Below are 22926 nucleotides of genomic sequence, written 5' to 3'. Positions count from 1 at the left end.
TTCAGGACCCAGTTTCAAATCTAAATCTGCCTAATTTGTTCAATGTCCATCTACTATAAGCACTCTTAAAGAGGTTTCACAAACATTTCAAAGATGTTTCACATATATTAATTTTTGTGAAACAACCTTGTGAGGTATATAATACAATTTCTTTTTTTAATCCTTACCAGAGGATATTTTTTCCATTGATTCCCAGATAGAGTGGGAGGAAGGGGGAGAGAGAGAGAGAGAGAGAGAGAGAGAGAGAGAGAAACATCAGTGTGAGAGAGACACACCAGCTGGTTTCCTCCCACACGACCCAGACAAGGGCTGGGAATTGAACCTGCCCAGCCTTGACTGGGAATTGACCCTGAGACTGGTCCACAGGATGATGCTCCAACTGCTGAGCCGAACTGGCCAGGGCAATATGAATGTTTAAATATAGAAATTGATGCTCAGAGAGATTGAGTAACCTGGTTAATAGCACACAGTTGATAAACAGGGAGCCTGAATTCAAATATTACAATTTAATTACTAGTATTCTTCCTACCATACCTCTTATTTCTTCCTTTTTTTTTTTATCAACACCCGAGGACATTTTTCCATTTTTTGTTCAGACAGAGTGGGAGGGAGAGAAAGGAAGAGAAAGAGAGAGAAAAACATTGACGTGAAAGGGACACATCGAGTGGCTGCCACCCGCAAGACCAACCAGGGCCAGGGGCAAACTGCAACTGAGGTACGTGCCCTTAGCAGGAACCGAACCCGGGTCTCTCTGGACCGCAAGCTGATGCTCTAACCACTGAGCCAAACCGGCCAGAGCCATTTTTCTTATTTCTAAGTGAAAATGTTTAAGATTAAATATGGAACTGATTTCTTAAATTTACAAGTGAAATACTTAGAGATCTAATTTAGCTCTTTATCCTTTTAAAATAGGTAATATGAATAATAAATACTTTCTAGGGCCAGGGTAGGCCCTTTGGGAGAAATGATACACACATGGATAAAGTCCATTAATGAAAATCATCCTTGCTTTTGATATTTTAATAAATTTTACCTGTACTGCTTTTCAAATACAGATAAATGGTTCTCACAAGATGGTGAATAGTGAGAAAATGAGAACATTTTACAAAGCAGCATATCTTAAAACTAAATATAAAATTTTAACTAATTTTAAAAATAAGTTTAATATGGACACTAAGATTTTTACAGTTTTAATTAGGTAAATCTGATAACTTGGAGAATTAGAGGCAAATTCTAAATATGATGCTAACAATGTACCATTTAGTGTTCACATCTAATTATAGAAAGCAGATTTGATACAGTCATATGTATATAAAACATCAACATTTTTACTTATATACATGCTTACAGATTTTTTTTTTAAAAGCACATTTCCAAGTAAAAATATTTAGTAGTGGTTATTTTCAGATTTGGGATTATGTGGTAACTCATTTTCTACATTAAATGCATCTATATTATTATTTTACAACAAACGTTTTGTTTGCAAAATGAAAATATACTTTAAAAGATTCTATTAGCATCTAGGGCTTATCCCACAGATGTGTAGGGTTCTGTCCCAGCTGTCATATAAAATTACTCTAAAAACACTGTCTACCTTTAAGGAATTTAAATTGAAAAGAAAACAAAAGACAAGATGAACAGACGGGGCATATTTTCCAAAGCACAAATACATTTGTTTGCCGAGTTTTTCTGGATTACAGAGTGCTGGAAATTCACCAACTACAGCTGAGGTGAACTTATTTCTAGTGTAGAACTTATTTGTCTTAAAAAACAGTGATCAGTGATGGTATTTAGATTTAACATGAGGAAGAAGAAATAGCACTACTTTAAAATGGGCTGATTTTTAGAAATGTAATATTTGATAAGAGGCACTCTTAAAGCAAAATACTAATTTTAGTGCTATAAATGCTCACAGGGGTTCTCGAAATTCCATTCAGAAACTGTTCTTAGAACTAGTTCATAAATTACATGAGAAAAATCAGTTTTGTTATTTTAAAATTTTTTCTCAAATTTGTCCAAAACTGCTTAAATAGCACCATAGCCACAGTGCTGGATGCATTTATGAGTAATATCCCATTGAATTCTTACCATACCATATAAACTATATATTATCATCAGCATCATCATTTTTTTTTTCTGGATTAGAAATAAGATCATTACTTGTTTGGGACCACAGAGTTAATAAGTGGGAAATAAAAAACTGAGAACTGGTTTCCTTAATTTATGTGCAATATTTGGAAACGGCACTGGTCTGAAGTGAAGATCTAAGGAGATGTAACAGGATTACTGATATCAAAGCCCAGTCTCCCAAGGGGATGCTGGAAAACGAATAATCTTTCACATGGGAGATAAACCCTGGCACTGGGATTTTTATTGCTATTGATTTTTAGTTACTACAAATGTCTAATCATTCTCTAGGGTACTTTTTGTTGTGAGGAGAATTCAGGGGTAGCAGAAATGAGAGCTGGAAAGGCTTTAAGGAGAAAAAGAACCTTCTTTTAAGAAACTTCTAGGACTTATGATGTGAACAGTGGTAACTCTTCTACAGTCTTAATTAAGGAAGCTAACCACTGTTCACTTATCCAAAGATAAAATATAAGCTTCATTCAACTAATATCTTTAAAATGATAGGTAATGCTGGGAAATCACAACTCACTCCATGTCATGGCCCTTGATGATCTTCTCAGTCTCATGCCTTGCAACCCAACTCTCTGTCTTGCTTTTTCTTTTTTTAAATCTCTGTCTTAATTTTTTGGTTTGTATTTGCTTCATTTTAATCTTCTTGCCTTTGCCTTAGACCCTTTTCTGACCCTGTTAATACGTTTGCATTTTGCCTAAGTAGTCATCTCATAAGATTTAGGTCAGAGGTACCTCAAGAAGTCTCCCTGAACTTCTAAGGTAGATAATGCACCTCTCCTCTTTGTTTCTTTATCATGTTATACTATATAAATCCGTTTATATTTTCTTATCTTCCCCACTAGACTGTGAGCATCTCAAGGGCAGGAAACCTCTGTACCACATTTGGCATGTGATAAATATTTATGGCCATCAACTGAATGAATACCCTCAGCAGTCAAGGAAAAGGGAGGGAGGGGGTCATAAAATTTATCAACCCATTGTCAAAAGTCAAATTTTGTTGCAATAATCTTAATACAAGAATTTAGAATGTCTGTTTTACTGAAGTTGGAACTCTGCTTTGGATAGTATTGTAAATTCCTCATGAAAAAGGCAGTTATGAGCACTCTCACCAAGAAGTGCTTTCAAATAAAATCAGTTTGAAGCAGTTTTCATTAAGATGGATTGAATGTGGCATTGTGAGAAACACTTTATCAAATGTAGTGTTTTACTTAGTGATTAGCTATATGCAAGCTGATGAAGCTCCCCAAATCCTTTGTAATCCCACCACTCCAATAAACATTTAATGAGCATATAAGTTCAAAAAGCCTAGCAGAGGATTTAAACCTTCAATCTTGTTTTTATTTACTCTTAGAACTCAATTTCTGACTTCAAGTGAAGAATGCTGGTCCTTGAAACTCATCTGTTGCCCTGGTAAAATTAATGTGCCTCTTAGAGTTTAAATTAAACATTGATATTTAAGATGAAAGAAATTCAGTAAGAATGCCACAGTATTGGTCACACTTGCCTTAAAATATTTGAACATTAGCAAATTGATTTCTTAAAAATGACTTATCCAGAAGTTAAAAAAAAATGTTGAAAAAATATTTGTTTTTAACTCTCAAACGTTAACTCTGAAAAGGTGATACAAAGTATGATAACTGAATTCTGCAGTATAGCCGTTAGCATTGAAAACAAGTACAGTGGTATAATACAAACCCATTCTTACTAGTGTTGGAATATCTGAATTCTTATTTGGCCTCTACTACTTCTTATTTATGTGTGTTTGGGCCAGTCATTTTGCTTTTCTGAGTTTCCTTATCCCTACAATGTTAATGTTGATATTATATGTGTATAATTTGGTTGATGACTGTAATAAATATACCTGCTTAGATTTAATTTTAAATAATTTATCCATCATATGGGTAAATTTTACTTAATTTTAGAGCAACATAGTAAACAATGCATAAACTGCTGATCTTTAACTTGGAAAAGAGAAATGAGAAAAGAAAAAAGCCCTGAACAGGGGAGAAAGATACAGATAATTTAGGAGTCCAAAGAGGTCAGTGGATTTTTGTAGAAATCTAATATAAAGCAAAACATTTAATGTCATGAACCAATAATTTTTATCTGTTAAAACACCAAGGTATTAATAAAAAAACAAACAAAACAATCAATTGCTTCATTAGAAATACCCAGAAGTTAGTAAGTAAGACTTTATGTTCCTCTGGGGATCATCAGTCTGAATAAATCCAAATGCCAATTTACTGTATAAGGTACTTAGTAAAAGTTCTTGTCTATTATGTACTGTATATTTAAATAAGTTATCTTCATTTAAAGTTATAATGTTTAAGGTATTCATAGTACATCTTACAGTAGCTTTCCAAAATGGGATTTAAAAGATGTCTATGCCTATTTGGAAGCTACAGTTCAAATTACAAAGGTCCTGACATCTTCCAGTTACTTCAACTGCATAACAATCTTGCTAGAAAGCATAGACAGATATATTTCAAAAACATTCTTATCAAAGAACGAATCAAAAAATAAATTATTTTAAAGCTATAACTAACTCGTTCAAATATGTTCATGTCCAACAATAAGTAACTGTTTAAATATAATAACATGGCCATACAATGAGAGACTCTATAACCATTAAAAATCCTGTTATAAAAAGTATTCAGCATTACTTACAAAGCATTCTTGCAAAAAAGTTCAGCCTGACTCAAACAAAGCTTTTAGACCTAATATCCATTTCTTAGGAAATACTGAGATGGAGGAACAAGTTAAATAATATTACAAGGAAACAAATACACAAATCCAGAATCTGGAACAATATATAAGTCATCCAGCATGATATATTAACAAAGCAGATGTCATGAAAAAAAACAAATGGAAAGGCGGTGCTTGCTTAAAAGAGATTTAAGAAATCTAACAACCAAATGTAATTCATGACTCTTGAGTAGATCATGGTTCCAAACAAACAGTTAAAAAGATATTATTAGGAAATTGCTGTTAATTTTATTACATGTGATAATGCATGAAAATATTATTTTTGGAAAATGCATGCAGAAGTATTTAGGGATAAAATATGATGTCTGTAATATACTTTGAAATGGTTTATTAAAAAATAATAAATATACAAGGATATCTAAAATGTTTTTGTGCAGGTCTAAGTTTTAATAATTTCAAACATTTAACTACAAATTTAAAAAAATCATTTGAAACCTTATTCATATTTCTTTTACATTTGTTTTTGTTAATTTTCAAAAATAAGATTTAAATTTATTTTCTGTTCCAGTCAGTGTTTGCCATTTTCAGTAAAAGAAATGAAACAAAAAATTTATTCATCAAAATCCCATATTTAAATAAATACAAAAAATGTAAATAAATTTCAAATGCTCTTTTATAAGTGACTAGCAGTTAAACTTTTGAAGCCATTAAACCTTAAAAACTCCATTAAAACTTTAAATGCCCTGTAGTTAGAAAAAACAAATGAGGCAAAATTTTAGTAATTACTAAATCTAGGTATAGGAAATTTAGGTGTATATTGTACTATTCTGTTTCACTATTTCGGTATTAAAATTATTTTAATAAAAAGTTAAAATATAATTTGTAAAAGAATCATATATTAGTAAAATGTAAAAATACACTGTTTTAACGAAATTATAACATGACTCAATTTTATATGAAATATGCACAAATATATGGGAATATATAATAAAAATTATAGAATAAACAGATATCATAAAATTAACCACAGATCTGTTAGAATATTTTTTTTGCTTTTTCAGTATTTTCCATGAACCCGAATTTAGAAACTATAAATATATATTATAAAAATGTATTTCTTCAAAAACAGTGTCCACTTTATATAGATTTAAGAGTTAAAATAAATGCTTAAAACAGCCTTTATGATGAAGTATTCCACTATTCTTAGAGTAAAAAATAGTTGATGTTTATATTTCTTAATCTACTTTATTAAACTATCAGTAATAGCACTAAGCTTGATCATTAATTAGTCTTGCAATTCAATTTTTAAAATTTGTTTATAATAAATTTTTCTTTAGCTCAAAGTTTAACATACACTACAAACTAGAAATTTCAGAGGCATCCTTGAACTCTATTCTCAAAATTCTGTGCCTTCTTTAATTCCAGTAACTTTCCCTCTACTCCATCTACACACTATTATTTTCCTTCATTCATTAAACATATAGAGTATTTGCTATGTATAAGGATGTAAGAGATACACAGTTACTGCTAAAAAGAAAAGAAAATCTCGAGAAGATACACATAGAAAGGATGGATAATAATAAGCAATGTGTTAAGAGCAACAATAAGAGCAGAAGGTATCATTGCAAAGTACTAAAGGAGTGGGTGTGGTCCATATTAGAGTAGTGGAAAAGTCAGGAAAGATTAAGTCTCAGAGGAAGTGTAGAGTCAAACAGGTAAAAAGCAGGATGAAAGGCAGTCCTGACAGTAGGAAACATGAAAAAAGAGTAAGACTATGGGAAAATACAAATGGTACACTATTGCTAAATGTATTGAGTGTAAGGCAGGGAATAAGAAAAGCCGAAGCTATACAAATAGGCAGGAGCCAGATGACTGAGGTCTCGAGTGCTATCAACATAGAGTGATCGCATAGAACCTTCTTGCTCAAAATGTACCTTCTGCCTTTTTTTTTTTTAAATCTTTATTGTTGAATGTAGAATGTATTACAGATGTTCTACATTTTTCCCCCATTGACCCCCTCTCCTCACTTCTCCCGCCCCCCTCCCGCCTTTACCCACGCTATTGTCTGTGTCCATTGGTTATGCATATCAGTTCTTTGGTTTATTCCTTCCCACCCCCCCCAACCCCTTTCCCTTTGAGGTTTTCAGTCTAGCAATGAATTTGTACTTCTTAATCCCTTTACCTTTTTCACCCATTCTCCCAACCCCCTCCCATCTGGCAATCAACAAAATGTTCTCTGTATCTATGAGAATGTTTCTGTTCTACCTGTTCATTTTGTTTGTAGATTCCATTGTTGATGGATATGTATTCATTGCCATTTTGTTTGTTCATATATTTTATCTTTTTCTTAAAAAAGACCCTTCATCATTTCATATAATAATGGTTTTGTGGTGATGAACTCCTTTAACTTTTTCTTCTTTGGGAAAGTCTTTATATGGCCATCGATTCTAAATGACAGCTTTGCAGGATAGAGTAACCTTGGTTGTAGGTTCTTGCTTTTCATCCCTCTGAATATTTCTTGCCACTCCCTTCTGGCCTGCAAAGTTTCTTTTGAGAAATCAGCTGACAGCCTTATGGGTACTCCCTTATAGGTAACTAGCTGCCTTTCTCTTGCTGCTTTTAAGATTCTCTCTTTGTCTTGAACCTTTTGCATTTTGATGATGATGTGTCTTGGTGTGGGCCTCTTGGGGTTCATCTTGTTTGGGACTCTCTGTGCTTCCTGGACTTGTATGTCTGTTTCCTTCACCAAGTTAGGAAAGTTTTCTGCCATTATTGTTTCAAACAGGTTTTCGATTTCTTGTTCTCGCTCTTCTCCTTCTGGCACCCCCAAGATGCGAATGTTGGCATGCTTGAAGTTGTCCCAGAGGCTCCTTACAACTATCATTTTTTTTTGGATTCTTTTTTCTTTTTGCTGTTCTGATTGGGTATTTTTTGCTTCCTTATATTCCAAATCGATGGTTTGCTTCTTGGATTTACGTACTCTAGTATTGAAGCTGTGTAAATTATTCTTTATTTCAGTTAATGCCTCCTTCAATTCTGACTGGTCCTTTTTTATCCTCTTGAGGCCCTCACTAAGTTCACCGAGGTTCTCACTGAGTTCATTGAGTATCCTTATAAGCAGTATTTTGAACTCAGCATCTGTTAGGTTGCTTATCTCCATTTCGCTTAGTTCTTTTCTTGGGGTTTTGTTCTGTTCTTTCATTTGGGACCTGTTTCTTTGTCTCCTCATTTTGGCTGCCTCTCTGTTTGTTTCTGTGTATTACTTAACGAACAGTTTGGTGCTAGCTGAGACCAGATGCTGCGCGTTTGAAAGAATTTAGGAAAAACCTGAAGCAGGATCCAAGACAGGTCAATCCTATGGTTAAGCAACTGGCAACAGCTTGGGTGGGCCTGAATGTTAGGTGGGGCGGGGCCTCAGGGAGTCAGCAGGGCGGGGCTACCAGTGTGAGCCAGGTTGCTGGAGTCCCAGATATGGCGGCTGTCTGCCACCCCAGGGAAGGGCTCGCCAAAGGAACAAAGGCCTCTGACAGCACGTATGTCCCGGAGAAAGTCCCCTCTCCAGCCCTCGCTCCAGTGCCAAACAGCTCAGTTCTTCCCTGTATGTCTCTGGTGCCCCTCGAGCTGCCTCCCCTCCAAGCTTAGAGGGAGAGAGTCCGTAAGTCTGTGCGCGGGCCCTTTAAGGAGCTGCCTGGGGCTCCAGCGCGTCAGCTTCCCTGAGCCTCAGTTCCCGCTGGTTTTTCCAGCCAGAAGTTATGGGGACTGCTCTTCCTGGCACTGGAACTCTGAGCGGGGCATCTGGTGTGGGAAGGGGACCCCTCAGTCCTCAGAGAGGACCTTCCAAGCCCAAGTATCATCCTGATTTTTATCCGCCACACGTGGGTGTGGGACCAGCCTGTCTCGCCACCGGCCCTTGCGCCTCCGCCCCTCCTACCAGTCTGGATGTGGCTGCTGCTTTAATTCCGTAGTTGTAGGACTTCCATTCAGGATGATTTCAGGCGGTTTTGAATGATGGTTGTTCTGTAGTTTAGTTGTAACTTTGATGTGGTTGTGGGAGGACGCTATACCGCGGTTACCTACGCCACCATCTTGACCGGAAGTCCAGTACCCTTCTGAATTCTTGTTATGAACTTCAATCTGCTTGATTTCAAGATCCAAGGCCCATTTCTGAGTTTAAGAAAGAACCTTTTTCTTGTCTAAAGTGACTTTTGGGAAAAACAAATTGCAGCTATTAAATATATACTACTAGATGGAATAATCATTTTGGGAAAGGATTGAAAAACAAATCCTTTAGCAAGAACCTGTCAATCACTAACTGAAAAGAATACAAACAAGTAGCCTGGTCCCTTCCAAAAAAAAAAAAAAAAATCCCTGTTTCAAGGCCTTCTGCAAGAGTCAGCAGTATCCTATCATACTACTGTCCCTCTGAAATGGGCACCTTGGTGATAAGGTTGGAAGATAAACCAGAAACAAAATTGAGTATTTAATCTGAAAAAAACAGAACAAAACACAGAAAACACTAAGCATTACCTCAGGCCTGGTGATCAACCTGTGGGATGTACTTTTAATCTGAAAAGAAGGAAAAATTGCACTTACATCTCGGGCTTTCACATAGAAGGCCTCTTGAAAAGCAGCTTCTAATGAGCCAATAAAAAATACAGGATGGCAGTCTCCATATCTATAGGAAAAAATATATTGATTAATTAAAATACATTTCAAATTAACTTCAAAGTTACACAAATCTAACCAATGACTAAGAAAATTTGAGGCTAATATCTCTTATACACAGACCAAACATTAAAACATTTCTTTAAAGGCTTGGGAATGAGTTCATTAGTTCTTAGAGCTCTCCATAGCATATACTGATATATTAGCACAGTGTAATTTTAAGTACATCTAGCAAATGTATTTAATAAGTGTCACAAAACCATGCCATTTAAAAGCAACAATTTCTGGTTTCCCATTTTCATAAGATTTTCCTAGCTACCACTGCCTTGCCTTCACTCTGCATTTTAGTTCATATATTCTGGAAGTCCAACAGAGAGGGAAAAAAATGGTATACTGCCAAATTTCCAAATTATACTACCATATCGGAAAATAAAACTAAAGAGAAATATCATTTACATAAAAATTACTGTTAAATATTTAAATCCTCCTTACTTAAACACCTTAGGAGAATCTCAAATGCATATAAAACATGCTATATTAGACTCTTAAAAAAAGAAATGCTAAATGATTCAAAAAAAAAAAATTAAAAAAAAAATTCACTTGTATTTTAAATTCTCTTTTTATGCAATTTTACTTTAAAGCATATTTTTTCTGTCCTAGGATACATTAAAAAGAAGTATTTTATAACCTAGTCCTTGGAGAATACAGTCAAGACATTAAATTAGCGATCCATTTATTGTGCTTCAATAAAGAAAAATACAGGGATGAGATGAATACGTCTCTAAAGTGGTAACTAGTTATTCAACAATGAATACTACATGTTTCAGTATCAGGACTACTATACAAATTGATAAATGTACCCTTTGAATACTTTATGGAGAAATTAAAAACAATCAATCTATGATTAAAATTGCTTCAAACATTCACAGTGCCATTAAAATAACATGAATTTTATATAGTTAACATCCTAACCCTACCTTGAAGAAAATTCTGCTGTAAATTGTAATAAGGCATCTCCTTCATTTTCTGCGTTTTCTGGCACTAAAAAACAAACAAAAGAAAAAACAAAAACAAAAAAAAAACAAAACAAATAGACACAAAAACAAACCACATAACATCTAATCCCACATATAAGAAATATATTTAATCAATAAAGAGGAAATAAAATTAAATTTTAGCTTCTGTGATATATCTGAGGAGACATTTTAACTCCATATACATTAGAAAATTTCATCAAATCTTAAAAAAGAAACTTAAAAAAAAGTCCAAGCTCATAAATTTTGGAAAAGCAACGGACACAATTCTGCTAATAAGCATCTAAAACATGTGCCAGGCATCGATTAGAATTCCAATGTTTTATTGAAATGACACCTTGTGATTAAATTATATAAAAAGAATCTTAATTTATTAAATATCTATTAATTAGAAAAATAGTCAATTTGTTGCAAATACATCTATTTCTTTCCCCAGGAGTTCCCTAATTTCAGAGTAAATGAGCCATTTAAGGACTTATTTTAACTGTCACTTTGCATATAGCGACCACTTACAATTCTACAGTATGCATCAGTAAGGTGGAAGTGAGGTAGGCAGCACATTTAGTTTACTTTCTTCCTTCCAAAGATGAGTACCGATGAATGGAAATATTACTACTCTTAACACTGATATCTCCAATAAGATGGGAAATAACTACAGTCACAGAAAAGTCCAGTTATGTGTTTATTAATCTCTAGGTTTAAAGTAAAGAGACAGACAGATTCATAGCTAATTATACATGTGAAACAAGTTTCATTCCTTTGCATTTTTAATAAATTTTACTAAAGCACTGGGAATCACTGGGCTTAATAAAATCAAAACTCAAGAGGCTCTAGTTCAAATGAATAATGCGTTTGCTATATTTTATCTCTCCAATCATGAAAGTCAGTAAGAAACTTTTAAGTTCACTACTCTTCATAAGTTTCTGCAATAAGAGGGAGAATTATAATGCTCGACCCAAAGAACTATTAATACTCACTCATTGGAGATTTTCTCAGGGCAGATGATGCCATGCCGAATACTTCTCCATCATCCACCCCAAATTCAGGAGCATCTTCAAAGTCATCTCCATCACTATCACTAACCATATGAACATCGGTGCTTTGCTATTTAAGGAAAGTCCTGATTAGTTTCACATTGACTTTAGGAAATCATATTCCAAAATATGTTATATAATCACATTTAGCATTATAAAAGTTTTATTGAATAAGAAGCCATTTGCTAGAGCTAAGCTTAATATTTTTTCAGTTTAAGGCTTACATATACTTCTAAACTTGCTGTGATACCCCTAGATTAAAGGTTGGAAACTGAGGGAAAATAAAGGATGCTTACAAACTTAATGAAGACAGGAATTTTTGTCTGTTTCATCCCCGGGCTATTGTAAAACAATTAAGTGCTCAATAAATGTTTACTCAATAAATAAGGCAGCCCTGGCCGGTTCTGCTCAGTGGTTAGAGCGTCGGCCCGTGGACCAATGAGATATGGGTTTGATTCCGGTCAAGGGCACGTGCCTCGGTTGTGATTCCTTCCTGGCCCTGGTTGGGGTCGTGTGGGAGGCAGCCACTCAATGTGTCCCTTTTATGCCGATGTTTCTCTCTATCTCTCTTTCTCTCTCTCCCTCCCACTCTATCTGAACAAAAATGGAAAAATGTCCTTGGGTGAGGATAAAAAAATAGTAATAATAATAATAAAAAAATGAGGCAATAGGTACCAATTGGAGAGATCAGAGACAAAGTAAGCTATATGAGAGTTTTCAAAAGCTTACATTAATCTGTATTTGTCAGGTAAATCAAGGGTGGCATTTTCTAACTTGGCACTTCCTTACTGCAATGGTTCTCAGGTTTTTTATTAGTGAAATATGGCACATTATCCTCACAGTGTTATTGGAAAATAACATAACATACACTGCATATGAGAGCTCTTTGTAAACTGCAGGCTATTAAATGTAATAATGATGCTTCAATTGAATAAACATATATTGAGAATATACTACATGCTGGACATTGATAAACATGCTCTGCTTATTTTGTTTTCAGAACAGCAGTTGAGATTTAAAGTATTACAATTAAAAGCAGCTTCAAAATATAAACTAGGCTGCAGATCTCTAAGTTAGAATAGTATTTCACAAACACCAAGACTTAAAACATTCTAATTGAGTAGTGAATACTGACAAATACTCATTCCTTGGACACGAACAAGGTCTTAGCAAGGTATCTGGCTAAATGCCTGTCTGTGCTATATTCAATAAATAAAGTCTATGAAGTCTATTTAATAAATGAAATGTCTATCTTTTAAAATATAGTGTGCTATGTACTTAAGTTATGAAAATGGGGAAATTATCTGATCCTTTAGTAGATGCAGAAGAGCCTAACTTAGAGCTAAATATCTGCCAGAAAAGCATTACGAGAAACTTAGAATCAAAGACTCAAAACTTAGCTAGCGAAAATGTTAAGAGTTCAGCTAGTCACAGAATCAGATTTTTGAAGCTAGAAGAGATGTTTAAAATATCTCATCAATGATTTTCAAACTTCTTTTCACACAGTTACCTCCTTCATTCGGCTCCAAGCAAAACATTATGTAAAACTGCAGTGCATACACCATATGAAAAGAAAGGCCATTTTGACTGAGCAGGGAGAGAGCAATGGGGATCCTAATGCTCTTTCTCGGGTTTGGTCTTTTCTTCCTCATATCCCTCTGAAAGCTGCGGTACCTCTGATGGAACAATTTTAAGAACTACTAATCCAGTGAGTCTAAAAAGCTCCAAATGAGGAAGCCACGATATTTACTCCATTTGACTCAGTAGGCTTAGCATTTCTTCCTTTGTATAACCAAGCATTAATGCCCAGAACTGTAACATTTTTCCTATTATTTTTAAGACAGTTTTCCCAATGGTTTTAACAAAGAAGGTAATAAACATATACTTATTAGATGAATAAAAACAAATGGTCCTTGTGTGGCCAGTGTGGCTCAGTGGACTGAACACTGTCTCATAGACTGAGAGGTCCCGGTTCAATTCCCGGTCAGGGCACATGCCTGGGTTGTGGGCTAGATCCCCAGTAGGGGGTATGCAGGAGGTAGCTGGTTGATATTTCTCTTTCACACCAATGTGTTTTTTTTTTTATACTCACCCGAGGACATTTTTCCATTTTTTGTTCAGATAGAGTGGGAGGGAGAAGGAAGGAGAGAGAGAGAGAGAGAGAGAGAGAGAGAGAGAGAGAGAGAGAGAAACATCGCCGTGAAAAGGACACATCGAGTGGCTGCCACCCGCACGACCCAACCAGGGCCGGGGACAAACTGCAACCGAGGTACATGCCCTTAGCGGGAACCGAACCTGGGTCTCTCCAAATCGCAGGCCAACGCTCTAACTGCTGAGTCAAACTGGCCAGGGCTCTCACACCAATGTTTCTCTCTCTCTCTCTCTCTCCCTTCCTCTCTCTCTAAAAAATCAATGAAAACATATTAAAAAAATTATAATGGTCCTTGTTTTAAGCATTTTATCTGCTATTTTTACTGTACCATTATTTCTCGCAGAAGCCTTGGTTCCACTCGTAACCCTGAACCTACTTTAATGTTTTGCTTTGTAGAACCAAGAGCTCTTCCTTATTTTAGCAATTCAAAAGCTTAAATATTAAAACAAAAACAAACAAACAAAAAAACCCCTCTCATTTCAAGGCAGTGAGGGAGCGTCCTCCACAAAACAACACATTTACTAAGACCACAACTGTGCTTGAGTTCCTTCTGTATTTCAGTTAGGCAAATATCTGGAGCAAGAAGTTCCCCTGAATTTCGAGGCTCAGTTTTAAACAGGTAAAGGCTCAACACCTTAAAGGTACACTACATGTTCCTTTAGGATGCTTACCCAGGTCCACAGGCAAGTGGAATGAAACAAAAGGACAGTATGACAAACCTTATGTCCTCTAAGCGAGTTATCACCTTGGCCTTCAATTAGCTTGCCTAGTAATAACCCCTCCCTTTAAGAGGCATCAAGTTAAGAAGGACGGTTGGATAATACAGATGCAAAGAAAGGGATAGTTCTACGTATCATCTTTTTTTCTCACCCCCCCCTTTACATTTTTGTCCCCCATATCTATCCTCTTTCTCATAATTCAGTTTTCAAACAGCCCCTTTCAATAACAATGGGACTTTACATCTTTTAATTTTGTGCCTATGTAACCCATTATTCATTTTGTCCTCATAAAGTATAGAGTTTCCAAACCTCTGAAGAGCCCAGAAAGTGAAATCCTACAAGGACAACATCTTCAAAGGGAGATATTGAAAAAGCCAATTTTGTTGAAAAAAAGTATATTTCAAATATGAATTATTGAAGTATCTGCAAGAATGAACTACTTAATTATGTATAAGGAACTCCCAATCTCTTCACATTTTCTTATCAGCCATCTAACAGGTTAGGAAAAGCTTTTTCTAAAAAATGAGATAAACAATCTTTTTTTCATTAATGTTTGCTGATGAGAATAATAATCTCTTGGTTCAGTCATGGCCACCCTAAAATTCTTTGAATACAGAGAAGCTATTTATTCAGAATTTTAAAAACAGCTAAAAAATTTGTGATTCTATTTTTAGCTGTTTATTCCTTTTATCATTTAACAAATATTTATAAACCCTACTAAGTGCCACACTGCCTGGGCCTGTGTGAAAGATATAGATTATGCTCTCTCAAGGAACGTCATATAAAATATAAAGATAATTATAATACCTGGCCTAGTGATAAGTGTTAAGACAGGTAAGTTCAGAAGAGAGCATTTAACTCATTGGAGGGATTAGGGCAAGCATCCTAGAGGAGATAATAACCACACTGTTTGAGAAAAAATTTAGGACTCACATACTTGGCACTAAGGCAAGCTTATAATTGAAGCAGATATTCCTTTCACCAACAATTTATGTTAAAATACTAGATTAAAAGTTAGGGATACAGAGGTAAAACACAGTTCCAGCCTTCAAGAAATTCCCATTTGAGGGAAGCTATATTTAGTTGCAAATATGTCTTTTTCACTGTGAGAAGAGATACAACAACAAAAGTATAAGCAAAGTCTATTGGAAAATAAAGGAGAGAGTGACTAGTTACTCTAGGACCAATGAAGGACACTGTATAAGGTTTCACATAAGTGTTAATATTTAACCCATACCTTAAAAAAAGATATCAGTGCTGTGGAGTGTGTGTAATAGAAAATTGGTGGGGAGGGAGTTGTACTCGAGGCAGACAAAAAAAACTCAAGCAAGTAACTGGATATCTTTAAAAAATCAATAAAAAATCCAGCAAAGCAAATTGAATCATTAGCTCTATGCATAGAACAGGAATGTGGACTGGGAGGAAAGAAAAAAGGTTTGATGGAACTGGACTGTGGTAATCCTAAAATCAGCACAGTATGGCATTTAAACTTGACTCAAATGGCAATAGAGAAATCACTAAAGGTTTTTAGAAAGAGAATAACTGATGGCTGTGTGTGTGTTTGGGGTGGTGTGGTAGCAGATGGCAGATTAGATCTGAGGACATGAGAAACTATACTTGAGCAGTAGCAGTGGAACTGAATGAAGGGGACAGACTTAAAATATACTTCAAAAGAACTGATGGAAACTGTTGACCAACTAGACTTAAGGATCAAAAAAAGTGGAAGAGGTGAGTATGACACCAAGATTTGGGTGACTGAGTGGGTAAAGAGTGTTAGGTCTGGTGAGGGAGGATACTGAGACCAGTTCTCAGAATAAATTTGAGGAAGCTGTAGGACATCCAGGTAAAACATCTAGTAGGCAGCTATGAAAAAAAAAATCTTCTTAGCAACTCAAGAGAGAGGCCCAGAAAAGATTTAGATTTGTAAGTCATCAGTATATAAATAATAGTTGAGCTTATGGAAATGAATAAGATCAATCTAATTAAAAAATAAAGGAACAAGAGTGATAAAGAGTTTACAGAATATATACAAATAATTATATATTATACACATAAATATGTAAATATATATAAATATTTCAATTGGTGAAGGAAGAGAAACAGTAAGAGATGGACCAATAAGCTGTCAAAGATTAGAAAATCAATTGAGAGAACGAATCTTAGACACAAGATCTGAGAAAATGTCAATGGAGACAACTATAAACAGGTTAAGAAGAATGAGAATTAAGAGCCCTGGCCAGTTTGGCTCGGCAGTTGGAGCGTCGGCCCATGGTGCAGAGAGACCTGGGTTCAGTTCCCGCTAAGGGCACGTAACTCGGTTGCAGTTTGTCCCCGGCCCCAGTTGGGGTTGTGCGGGAGGCAGCCACTCGGTGTGTCCCTTTCATGTTGATGTCTCTCTCTCTCTCTCTCTCTCTCTCTCTCTCTCTCTCTCTCTCCGCCCCCCTCCCACTCTATCTGAACAAAAATGGAAAAATGTCCTCGGGTGAGGATAAAAAAAAAAAAAAAAGAAAGAGATAGCTATTGTATTATGACAAGAAAACCACCACAAAGATACCTGAATTTATAACTAAAGACATGGCATTGAATACGCAACCATTTTTTGTATGATCTTCAGCAAGTGTCTTCACATCCCCACTATAGAATATGACTAATACTGTAATACTGACCCACAAAGATGGCTGTGAAAAAGACATCAGGTGGCATAGCATGGTATGCTTACAAAAACTATTATCTGACTCTAATACTTAAATTCAATTATAATCTCATGGTAGCAAGAAGCCAAGCTGTAGTAAGTTCAGTGAATAGAAAATGAAGAGAGTTATCCGGTATAAATTACTCCAAGAGAATTGGCTGTGAATAAAAGGAAAGATGAAGTTAAAGCTTGAGGGGAAGAAACTGGGTTTGAAGAAACAGATATATTTAGAATGAGAAGATCTGAATATGTTTTTAGGATGAAGTGAAGGAACCAATAGAGAGGGGAAGGATAAAAATGCAAGAGAGATCCCTTACCCCTCCCATCCTGTTGGAGAGGTTAGTGGGAGTAGAATCAAGATAACAGGCAGAAAATAAACTCTAACAGCAAGGAACTTCTCAACTAACAAAGTAGGGTAACAAATTTGATGCTGATATAAGAAATACACTATTTGACCAGAAAAAAGAAAAGGGTCATAAAAATCTCAATGTATCATCTATTGAAACAGTTTCAAAGAATAGCAAGTCCCTCAGTGACAGGAATGAACAGTTTTCAGCTTGGGGTGACAATGAGCATTAACATGAATGAGGAGATGGGTTTTTGGGGAGATGTGGTAAGTTCACTTTTGTACAGAGTGAACCTGCAATGTGTATTCAGATAGAGATGTTCAGGAGGAACTGGATTACTATTTAGCTTCTCTGCATATAGTTCAAGAGCCAATAGTATGTGGTACTGCACCCCAGGCAGACAAGATAAGTATTTGTCTAACCAAGTTTTAAAAAATTAAATACAGATTTTGGGCAATTATCTGCATTCAATTTCTTTCTTTTCTTTTTTTTTGGGGGGGGGGGTGGTGTTAGGTACAAGCTCATACTTTTAATGAAAGACTTTGCTTTGTTCACAGCTATATTCCCAGCAGTTAGACTAGTTATCAGGCATAGAGTAGGTATGTAATCAGAATTTATCGAAGGAATCTTTTGTCATTTACACCAAAAGGTAGGTATCATTCATATCTCCTCTTTCCCTATCTTTTTTTTCTTTATTGATTTTCAGAGTAAGAGAAGAAGGGAAAGGGAGAGAGAAACATCAGTTGGCCACTTCCTGCATGTCCCCCACTGGGAATTTGGCCCACAACCTGGGCATGTGCCCTGACCGGGAATTGAACCGGCGACCTCTTGGTGCATGGGCTGACACTCAACCACTGAGCCACATTGGCCAGGCTCCTCCTTCTCTCTTTTATCCCACAGATCCTATCAGTTAACAGTCCTACTGATTTCCCTCCCAAATATTTCCTGAATTCATATCCTTCTCTCTTTTTACTTATTATATTTTAGTTCAAAGTCTTATTATCTTTTCCAGTACCAGTAAAATAGGTTCATATCTGATTTCTCTGTCTCCAGTCTTGCTTCCCTTGCATCTAGTCTCTGCACAGCAGGAAAACAAAACAAAAAAAGCCATTCCCCACTAACACCCTACTATGGCTTCCCAGAGATCAAGTCCCTCACTAGACATACACGACCAATTCACCTTAGTCTCACGTCTTATCTTTCTCTGTCTGTAATTTTATTTTGCACTAACACTAAACTGCACTCATCTCTCCCCATTTACTAATCAGATCATGCTGTTTCCTCTTAATGAAATACCTTTCCATGTTTCTTTATTTGGTTGACTGTAACTCATTCTTTATAATTCAATCCAGATGTCAACTCCTCCAGTCTTCCTTTTTCAAAAAACATTCATTCACAAATACTTCTTCTGTGGCTGGTATGCACCAGGCACTACACTAGGTGTTAGGGCAACAGAGGTAAATAATGCAGACAAGATTTTTGCTTACAAATATTTTTTACTGTTAACCCCTCCATTCTTTGTGCTCCCCTAGTATCCTGTGCTTGCCTCAATTTTCCCATTAATTATATAATATGAAATATTCAAATCATAGTCATCTGACTAGCACATAACAGCATTCAAAAGACATTTCCAAAACTGAGATTATAAACTAATGGTTTTAACATTAACTACATTTAGAATTTGATTTTTGTTTGTTTTTCTTGGGCTACTCCTCCACTGTTTACTGAGGATTGGACAATTCCCAAGAAGCCTGGGTCCATGGGTTCCCTACACTGTCCCACTCAAGGAGTTGGGAAGAGGAGTGAGAGGTTCCTAGCAAGGTACCCAGACATATGGGAAGATCATTAAAAGGAGTGTCAGGAGCAAGGAGAGGATGAGAAGGAGAGAGAAATGTTGAATTATCATATATAAAATGTATTTGAAGAAGACTGTAAAAAAATAAAATTTCCCCAGCTAGAGGGCACATAACTATAATCCATAAAATTCAAAACCTGAATTTAACTACTGGTCTCAAATAGCTCCTTCTTAACTCAAGACTTTTTAAGACAGTCAATAGCAAAATGATAATTGTCTTGAAATACATGAAGTCATGTAGGAGAAGGTTAAAACCAGAGGAAAAAAGTAGAACCACGGGGTGGAAGCTACAAAAACATAGGTTCCAGTTTAATATTAGGAAAATATCAACAGACAGAGCTGCTCAACAATGGAACTGGCTGCCTTATGAAGACAAAAGCCTGTCGTTAGAGGTAAAACAAAGGTACATTTTGAGGGGATATTTTGGGTGAGTTCTTTCAGCATACAGATGGTGATTCTAATATTTGACACCTAAAAGACATTAAATAAATATTTAAATGAATGAGGAATGAATGAATGGAAGAGTAAAAATTAAATTAAGAAACCTTCAGTTTGCCCTACCCAATGTTGCTGAGTGGTTATGTCGACCCTCACACTTAAGGGTCATGGGTTCGATTCCCAGACCAAGGGCAGCATATACCTGAGTTGTAGATTCTATCTCCAGCACTGGTGAGGCGGGTGCGGGAGGCAACCAACTGATGTCTGTCCTGTCTCTGTCTCTGTTTCTGTCTTTCCCCTTCTCCCCTTTCTACCTCTCCCTCTCCCTCCTTCCTTTCCATTCTCTCTAAAAATCAAAGGAAAAATATCCTCGGATGAGGATTAACAACAACAACATTAAAACAACAATGAGGTATCACCTCACACCTGTCAGAATGGCTACCATCAACAAATCATCAAACAACAAGTGCTGGCAAGGTGTGGAGAAAAGGGGACCCTAGTACACTGCTGATGGGAATGCAGACTGGTGTAGCCACTATGAAAAACGCTATGGTGTTACCTCAAAAAATTAAAAATTGAACTGCCATTTGACCCAGTGATCCCACTTCTAGGAATATACCCTAAGAATCCTGAAACACTAATCAGAAAGGATATATGTACCCATATGTTCATAGCAGCACTATTTACAATAGCTAGGATCTGGAAACAGCCCAAGAGTCCATCAGTAGACAAGTAGATAAAAAAGCTGTGGTACATATACACAATGGAGTACTATGCAGCTGTAAGAAAGAAAGAGCTCTTATCCTTTGAGACGACATGGGGGGACCTGGAAAGTATTATCCTAAGCAAAACAAGCCATGCAGAGAAAGACAAATATCACATGATCTCACTTATTTGTGGAATATAATGAACTAAAGAAACTGATGAACAAAATAGACCCAGAGTCATAGAAGTAGGGTACAGATTGACAATCCTCAGAAGGGTGGTGGGGAGAAGGAATAAACCACAGAACTTGTATGCATGTATGCATAACCGATGGATATAGACAACAAAGCTGGGGTCGGGGTGGGAAGGAGGGTGTCAATGGGGGGAAAAAGGAGAAACATCTGTAACAAAAATAAATTAATAATAATAAAAAAAAAAACAGAAAAACAACAACAAATATCCCTTCCGGTTTTTTAACTCTATGACAACATAAAAACCACTTCACAGCTTCTTTCCCGTTTCTCACCAGCTCCCTGGAGGAGGTGGTATTTACAGTTAGCCAGGGAAGAAAGAATAATGGACTCCTTTCAAATAATATGATCTTAAGATACTCCTGAGGCTGTGTCTGCTTTAGTTTGGCAAAGCCTCCTAACCCCACTTTCCCTTCTCTAATTAACCTAAAGACTGAGCCAGTTTCACAAACACTACTCCTCACTCTATGACATTGACTTCTCACAATAATGGTGAGGGTAAGAGAAGGAAATAAAAGGAAGTGAAATAGGTATCTGTCACCTCTCAGGTAATAAAACAACTGAGAATTTTGGGTGGAGTTAGTTGGCCACCTTTTCATGTTAGTGGATTTATCCGTTAAAGGGTTGAAGTGTAGCCCTGGCCAGTTTGGCTCAGTGGTTAGAGCGTCGGCCTGCGGTCTGGAGAGACCCGGGTTCGGTTCCCGCTAAGGGCACGTACTTCGGTTGCAGTTTGTCCCCGGCCCTGGTTGGTCGTGCGGGTGGCAGCCACTCGATGTGTCCCTTCACGTCGATGTTTCTCTCTCTCTCTCCCTCCCTCTCTCTCCCTCCCATTCTATCTGTACAAAAAATGGAAAAATATCCTCGGGTGAGGATAAAAAATAAAATAAAAAAAAAAGGGTTGAAGTGTAGCCTACTTCAGCCGTTTAAAATATACTCAGAAATATTAAAAGGAAATATTTCAATAAATTATTTCTGGCAGTTTCTTCCAATGAAACTCAATATCATTTCTTCTTTCATGAGAATTAGTGAGATGAAGTGCCAGAAAAATGGATGTGGGTTCTTTAAAGGAAATTAACATTTTTAGAGGCCCAAGAAAACAGTACAGTAGTATTTGTAGTAAGGGGAAAACCTTCCTTCTTTGTGGATTTCTAAGAATTGAAAGTAGCAAATTACCACTTTCATAAGATGATCATAGACTAGAACTTCACTTAATGCAATCCCATTTCTCTTTCACATATTAAAGTGATATAAATACATATGCAGAGCATGGCTGGAAAGGTCCTGTGGCAGTTTACATAACGAATGTCCAAAATATATAGTCAGTTTTAAAAAATTTGCATATTTTATATAGAATGTAAGTGGAAACAGTTTTACTGAACTAGCTCAAGATAATTCAGTAAACCTTAATACTTGTGTGATACTAGCCTAAAAAACACTGGTATAAATAAACTTTTTCTGTGCTATTTAGTTATGACCTCTGTTGCATACTCTTTTTAAGTCATGGTGATAACTTTTCCTAGCACATAATAGGAGCTCAATTAAATACCCTTTAAACAGATAAACTATAATGCTCAGGCTCACTTTTGCATTTCCTTATAACCAAAGTCATACTTGGACACAGAGTATTATTTGTAGCCATGGAAAGGGTACAATATTATTCAGACACGCTAAGACACTCACAGGGACATCGAATACAAAAACATGCTCAAGCTCATCTGGCCCTCTTCTTGGTTTCTATAGCACCCTATGTACACTGACTGCTATTACTGTATTTATTACAATATGTCATTATTATTAGTTTACTAATCTATCACCTTTGACTCTAAGCATCTTGGTATTGTTATCCATTTTTGCCCAATGCCTGGCTCACAGAAGGTGTGCCAACTCAATGAGTTAAAGAATCTTAAGAATCAATGCTAATAAATGTACTCAATCCTAATACATAGTGAGCAGCAAAGAAGACTCCTTTGTCAACCTGACAGTTCTATGTAAAAATCATTTAAACCAATCCACCTGAATTCTGTCTGTTGAAACCTGAAACTTATAGAACAAGAAAGACCACATTAGCAATAACCTTGCATGGAAAGTTTTTGCCTTACAGAACGTACTGAGACTTTATTCACACTACATTAACTTTATCTATTGATTGCTGTGGCAGATAAAAAAGAATAGGAAGTAGGCAGGTGGGT

The 22926-nt window shown here is 36.1% G+C and overlaps 1 protein-coding gene across 7 annotated transcripts in view; it reads right to left on the bottom strand.

Moving 5' to 3' along the window:
• The window catches only part of FAF1 (Fas associated factor 1), a 447925-nt gene that overhangs the window by 152194 nt on the left and 272805 nt on the right, over positions 1-22926 (bottom strand). For all 7 annotated transcript variants that reach the window (XM_036255377.1, XM_036255373.1, XM_036255376.1 and 4 more), the window contains 3 exons: positions 11522-11648; positions 10488-10551; positions 9439-9520 (listed from right to left, as the gene is read on the bottom strand). In XM_036255377.1, coding sequence (XP_036111270.1) covers positions 9439-9520; positions 10488-10551; positions 11522-11648 — 273 coding nt within the window. The remainder of the gene's footprint in view (positions 1-9438; positions 9521-10487; positions 10552-11521; positions 11649-22926) is intronic.

Source organism: Molossus molossus, unplaced genomic scaffold (assembly GCF_014108415.1).
Source record: "Molossus molossus isolate mMolMol1 unplaced genomic scaffold, mMolMol1.p scaffold_m16_p_12, whole genome shotgun sequence".
Classification (NCBI taxonomy): domain Eukaryota; kingdom Metazoa; phylum Chordata; class Mammalia; order Chiroptera; family Molossidae; genus Molossus; species Molossus molossus.
The sequence above is the reverse complement of the archived record's forward strand: the minus strand, read 5'-3'. Positions and strand labels throughout refer to the sequence as shown.